Consider the following 6,740-nt stretch of genomic DNA (forward strand, 5'->3'; position numbering starts at 1 on the left):
CATCAGGCTCAGGCGGCCTTGATCGGGACTGGCAAAGGGGCAGGGGAGGCAGCTGAGACAGAAGCCTGGCTCCACCCAGGGACAAGTGGCCAGGCGGAGAAGGCCTTCCACAGGGCTCTGTCCGCCTGGCGCTCTGGTGAAGGGCCCAGGCTTTGGAGATCCCGCGGGCATGCTAAATGAACATGTGCGAGCTGTCCCTAGCGGACAGAGCTGACAGGCGGGGCAGCCTCGACCACCTTCCTTCACCTGCAGTTCCTCCTGACTGGACAGGAGGCTCCTCCTGAGGGCCAGTGGAGCCTTTTCCAGGAGTGGGGTTGCCTTCTGAGGCAACACTCACTCACTGGGTCCCCTGTGACCGCCAGAGATGGTTCACCACACTGGCCTTCGGTTTTCTTTTCCTCTGAAAATCGCACTCCACCGGAGAGACGAGTGGGTGTGCCTGGGCTTGGCTGGCTGAGCAGAAGCAGGTGAGGGACCAGGTCGATGGACTAGGGCAGTGAGAAGGTGGACAGGCCCTGCTTAGGCCCAAAGATAACCTGCCCATCCTTGTCCCTGACGCCCACCTATGAGCGACCCCCTGGGCCCCTGGATGTCCTGAGCACCCCCTCTTCCCTGTGTGCCCCTGGGCCCCTCAGTGTCCTGAATGGCCCCTGCTGTCCCCACTTCCCCTTCCCTGTCTGCCTCTGGGCCCCTGAGCGGCCCCTGGTCCTACTTGCACCCCCAGGCCCCTTGGTGCCCTGAGTGCCTCTGAAGCTGTATTCCCCCCACCCCCACCCCTTCGCTGTCCTGAGCGCCCCCGGGGTCCCTTGAGGCCCTGAGCGCACGCCCCTCCCGGGCGCACCTCCGGGCCTCTCGGGGCCCTGAGCGCCCCCGCTGTCGGGCCCGCCGCAAGTCGCGGGCCCGCCCCGTGACGCATTTCCAACCACCAGGAACGTCGGGCCCGGTCGAGCGCGCGCCCGCCGCCTAGGGCGCGCGCCTCGTGCACGCGCGCCCGCCACGTGACCCCACAGCAGCCAACCGGCGCGCAGGGATTTGGGGGGCAAAGCGCGGCCCCGCGAGCAGTTGCGGCGGGAGAGCGGCGGGCCGAGAGCGTGACTCGCCCGCTCCGGCGCTGCCTGCTTCCCCGCCGCCGCCTCCCGCCGCCGCGCGCAACCATGTCCGAGGAGAAGCCCAAGGTAAGGGCCGGAGGGCGCGGGCCGGGGCCCCTGGGTCGGCCCCGCGCCCGCGCCGTCTCCGCCGCGGCGCCCCCCCCGGCCCGGCCCAGCCCGACCCGCGCCCGGAGCCCTCCGCGACCTCGGGATTCGAGGGGATAGGCGGCGTCTGCGGGGCTTCCCCGCGCCCTGGGCCTCCCGCCCCTCCCCCCGCACGCCGCTCCCCTCCCCCTCCTGCCCGGCTCCGCCCCGCCCCCGGCCCCGCCCCGGCCCCGCCCGCCCCCGGCCCCGCCCCCCGCGGCGCGCCTCGCCCCACCCAGGCTCCGCCCTGACGGCCCGGGTCCCGCCCCTCGGCTAAGCCCCGCCCTGTCCCTCCCCGGAGTCCCGCTGGGGCGGACCCAGGACGCAGCGGTGGGGGGCGCGCGGGTGTCCGGGGGACGCGGCGCTTGGAGAGCGCGGGCAGGGCAGCCCCTGGCCGGACCCTCCCCGCCGGGGCTCTTCCTGACGGGACCCGCTATCTCCGGGACCCCTGGCCACCTCCGGAGTCACCCGCCTCCTACCCCCACCGCGCCCCTGTCCTGGGACCTTTCCCTAGCCTTGCCCTTGACCTCACCACCCCTTTCTTTCCCGGGCCACGCCTCTCCCAGATCTTTCTCGCTGATATCTTCCCCCGCTGCTACCCCTCCCGCCACCCGCGGTCCCCGCATCCGCCTGGCGGCGTCCTCAGAGCCCCACTCTGTCCTCGCAGGGCGCTGAGAGGGCCGCGCCGGGGACCCGCAGGCGCGCGCCGCAAGCCCGGTCCTGCTGCGCCCTCGCCCGCGGGATGTCTGCGCAGCCTTCCACCGGGTCCTCCAGTGTGCGCAACCCCCGGCATTGCGTCCCCATTTCTGTCCTCCGGTGTGCGCCCCCCTTACCCATCGCCTCCCCATCTCTGTCCTCTGGTGTGTGTCCCCCTTATCCATCGCCTCCCCATCTCTGTCCTCTGGTGTGCACCCCCCTTACCCATGGCTTCCCCATCGCTGTCCTCCGGTGTGCGCCCCCCTTACCCATCGCCTCCCCATCTCTGTACTCGGTGTGTGCCCCCCTTACCCATCTCCTCCCCATCTCTGTCCTCCGGTGTGCACCCCCCTTACCCATGGCTTCCCCATCGCTGTTCTCCATTGCACCCCCCTTACCCATGGCCTCCCCATCGCCCTGCACACTGAGGCTGGAGCCCGGTGCGCCCTCAGCAAGCACAGGAGGCAGAGCTGGGGCTGGCTGGACCCTCATGGAGCCCAGGGCACGGAGCCCCCAGTCAGGCCCTGTGGAAGCTTGCACTCTGCTTGCTGTGATTTCAGGACAGGCCGCGCTCCAGCGCAGCCTCCTCATGGTAGACGTAGTTGGAGCTCTCTGCTTTTACTGGGCCGGCCTTAGGCCACGTCCCCAGCTCAGGTGGATGGCTCATCCTGGCTAAGTATACTTGCCTTCGGGCTTTTCTCCGTGGCTTCCTTTCAGTGAAGTTTCAGTACAGTGAGATGGGAGCGGCACTCCTGAGCTCAGGGTCCCCCAGCTGAACGGGTATGCGGTCAACCTCCGTGTGCTTCCAGGTTCAGTTGAGTAAACCTGTTCGCACTACTTCTGAACTGAGGAGAGCCTGGGCCTCCCGAGCCTGGAGGGAGGGTAGGGGCGCACTGCAGGCCTCATGGTGGTGGGAAGAAAACCTTGGGCATCAGTTGGGAAAGCAGTGTGTCCCTCCATTGCATAGCTGACGCAGGGGGTGACCTTAGGGGTTTGTGGTCTTTGTTTCCTTGTTTACTAGGAACTCACCAGGCGTCTGGGACAGGCCATTTGTTCTTGCCCTCCTTCCGTTAGGGAGAGGGTCTTGTGAGTTCCCTGCCAGCGCCAGCCCCCGCCCCCCGCGTCCTCCTGACTTCTCCTGCCGCCTTCCCGCCCTGGCCTCCAGCCACTGCCCTGGGTGTCTGTTTGCTCTGCCTTCTAGTCCCCGTATCTGTCTGTCTTGACACATTCATACCTTTTTGTTAAAAAAGCAAATGCATTCTCTATCCACATGCACAAGAATGGAGTTGGACCCTTACCTCACACCACATACAAAAAGCTGGATCAGGGACCGAAATGTAAGACCTAAGACAATGAAACTCTTAGGGGAGAATGGAAGACATGACTTGGCAGTGATTTCTTGGATGGGACACCAGAAACCAGCAACTGGACTACTTGAGAATGTAATGTTTTGTGCATCGAGAGACGCTGTCCACAGAGTCAGAGGCCACCCACAGAGTGGGAGAAAATGTTTGCAAATCACGGGTCTGATCATGGATTAATATCCAGAATACATAGGGTGCTCAAACTCAAGAACAAAAAAACTTTATTCAGAAATGGATGAAGCTCTTGAACAGACATTTCTCCAGAGAAGGTGCACCAATGGCCACCAAGCCCGTGGGATACGCTCAGTGTCACGAATAGAGAAGTACAAATCAGAACTACAGCGATGGGAATGGGTGCTCTCCAAAACCAGAAACAGACACACCAGTGAGCCTGCACATTGTTGGCAGGAATGTAAACTGGTGCAGTCACTGGAGAATGAGTATGGGTGTTCCTACAGAAATTAAAAATAGAATTACCATATGGAGCTGCAATCCTACTTCTGGGTATTTGCCCCAAAGAACTGAAAGCAGGGTCTCCAAGAGATACTTGTTCACCCACGCTCACTGCAGCATTACTCATAACAGCTACAATATGGAAATAACGCAGGTGTCCACGGACAGATGAAGACAGAGGAATGGACATAGGAAACGTGGCCCACCCATACAGTGGAAGGACGTTAACACTGACACTGCTATACCGTGTTTGGGCCTTGAGGACATCATGCTGAGTGAAATAAGCCAGCCCCAAAAGGACAAACACTGTGTGATCCACTTTTATGAGATGCCTAGAGGAGTAAAAATCATAGAGACAGAGAAGGGGGGGGGGGGTGGACAGAGGGGAGTCAGGGTTCAATGGGCACAGAATTTCAGTTCTGCAGCACGAACAGGGTTCTAGAGATGGATGTGGTGAAGGTTGTAGGACATTACGTCTGTATGTAGTACCAGCCAAAACTGGTTAGAGAGTAGATTTTATGTTGTGTATTTATTTTTTTAATTTTTTTTTAAAGATTTTATTTATTTATTTGAGAGAGAGAATGAGAGACAGAGAGCATGAGAGGGAGGAGGGTCAGAGGGAGAAGCAGACTCCCCGCCGAGCAGGGAGCCCGATGCGGGACTCGATCCAGGGACTCCAGGATCACGACCTGAGCCGAAGGCAGTCGCTTAACCAACTGAGCCACCCAGGCGCCCCTATGTTGTGTATTTTTTTAAAAAGATTTTATTTATTTATTTATTTGACAGAGACACAGCGAGAGAGGGAACACAAGCAGGGGGAGCGGGAGCGGGAGAAGCAGGCTTCCCGACGAGCAGGGAGCCTGATGCAGGACTCGATCCCAGGACCCCAGGATCATGATCAGAGATGAAGGCAGATGCTTAATGACTGAGCCACCCAGGCGCCCGTTATGTGTATTTTAACAGAAATTGAAAAAAAAAAAAATTCCTATCTCTAAATGGATATAAGTGTGGTAGCCTGGATTGGATCCTGGGAGAGAAAAAGGCTGTTAGCGGAAACACTGGTGAAATGTCAGAAGAGTGTGGTGTCGGGTTGGTAGGGCGGCAGCGCGCAGGCCTCTCAGGTGCACGGACGGAGTGTGGCGCGTGGGCCGTTAACGTCAGGGAAGCCTGGCCAGGGCCGCACGCAGCCCCAGCTCTGGTCTGCCTGCTCCTCTTCTGTAAATGTACAGTTATTCCAAAATAAAACCTTTATTTGAAAAAAAAAAAAAAAGCCCAACAAATGCATCCTTCGTCTCTGGGGAATGAGCGCCCCAGCCCCACGCTGGCCTCAGGTCACGGAGCACCCCGCGTGCAAGGCCCTGTTGCCCATAGCGGAGTCCATGTCCCGGAGACGGAGGGCGCCAGCTGGTGTCTGCGCGCCTGCCACGGCCCCGGCCGCAGCGAGCCCCAGCTGGTCTGCTTTCTGCCGTGCTGCTGGAGTCCTGCCTCCGGGGCCGCTTCTCGCCCAGCTCTCCGTGTCCCGAGGAGCCCAGGTGCACGGGCAGTGCCAGGGGGGAAGGGAAGCAGCTGTGGGGGTCGTACAGATGGGCTGAGCGCGGAGGTCAGCCCCACGGGTCCCCACCCTGCAGGGCCCGCAGGAGGATGTGCAAACACAGTTTACGTCAGACTTTATTTTCAAAAGGACTCGGGCCAGCTTTCTCATTTTGTTCAAAATAAAGGATTCCTGTCTTCCCAGACAGTGCTGGATAAATGAGACGGCCCTGTGCCCATAGGACCCGCTGTGGGCATGCCTCCTGGAAACCAGCTCGGGCAGAGGAGCCCCAGGTGGCCCGCTGCTCCCGGACATCAGCGCCTTGCTTCGATTCCAGATGTGCTTCCAGGTGCTGAGAAACCCCAATTCTGATTGCTCAGGAGCTCTGAGAGCATCACGTAGTGTGCAAAAAATGCTACTTGGGTGGGACCGCCTGAGAGGAGCGCGGCCATGGCCCTCGTGTTCATGGTTGTCAACGACACTTGTCTCATTTTGTCTTCGCAGTCCGTGTTGGTGTGTGCACCCTGGGAGGGTGTGTTTGAAGAGTCATCTTAAAGCAAAGATAGATTTTGGTTATTTTCTAGAGTCATTAAGCAGATTTATTCCTTTGACTTCATAATCCGAAAACTGTAGATTTGTGTTGTGTGCTGAACGGGTAGACTTTGGAAGTGCATTCTGTGTAAAGACGAAGCAGTTGTGCTAGGGACTCTGGGCCACTGGAGAATTGTAGGAATTGGTTGGTTTTAAAGTCTCACACCCCAGCAGGTACCCACAGATGGGCCTGTGAGAACGGTGGCCGTGGGGGGCGGGTGCTGAGACCCAGTCTTGTGTGTGCTTGCAGGAGGGCGTGAAGACAGAGAACGACCACATCAACCTGAAGGTGGCTGGGCAGGACGGCTCCGTGGTCCAGTTCAAAATCAAGAGACACACCCCTCTGAGCAAGCTGATGAAGGCATACTGCGAGAGGCAGGTGCGTCCCCCCCGCGCTCTGGCCCCCGTGCCTCTGACGATGAGCAGTGGCTCTGCGACAGCAGCCGGTGCCCAGCTGCTCCAGGCTGTGCTGTACTGGAAGTGTGTGCGTGTGCATGAGTGTGCGCATGAGTGCACATGGGCCTGAGTGCGTGCGCATGCATGAGTGTGTGTGTGCATGAGCGTGTGCATGTGCATGAGTGCACGTGCACGAGTGCGTGTGCATGAGTACGTGCGAGAGTGTGGGCATGAGCATGTGCAAGAGTGTGCGTGTGCATGAGTGTACGTGCACGTGCACAAGTGCATGGGCATGAGTACGTGCGCGAGTGCGTGTGTATGCATGAGCGTGTGCGTGTGCATGAGTACGTGCACGAGTGTGTGTGTATGCATGAGTGCGTGCGTGTGCACGAGTGCGTGCACATGAGTGTGCATGAGTGTATGTGCACAAGTGCATGTGCATGAGTACGTGCACGAGTGCGAGTGTGTGCATGAGCG

The 6,740-nt window shown here is 59.9% G+C and overlaps 1 protein-coding gene across 1 annotated transcript in view; it reads left to right on the forward strand.

Moving 5' to 3' along the window:
• The first annotated feature begins 1,039 nt into the window (after nt 1-1,039).
• The window catches only part of SUMO3 (small ubiquitin like modifier 3), a 12,854-nt gene continuing 7,153 nt past the window's right edge, over nt 1,040-6,740 (forward strand). Inside the window, exons 1-2 of the mRNA XM_035030052.1 lie at nt 1,040-1,175; nt 6,118-6,246. Of these exons, the coding sequence (XP_034885943.1) occupies nt 1,155-1,175; nt 6,118-6,246 (150 nt within the window). The 5' untranslated portion in view covers nt 1,040-1,154. The remainder of the gene's footprint in view (nt 1,176-6,117; nt 6,247-6,740) is intronic.

Source organism: Mirounga leonina, unplaced genomic scaffold, assembly GCF_011800145.1.
Source record: "Mirounga leonina isolate KUSES-001 unplaced genomic scaffold, KU_Mleo_1.0 Mir_353, whole genome shotgun sequence".
In the NCBI taxonomy this organism is placed as follows: domain Eukaryota; kingdom Metazoa; phylum Chordata; class Mammalia; order Carnivora; family Phocidae; genus Mirounga; species Mirounga leonina.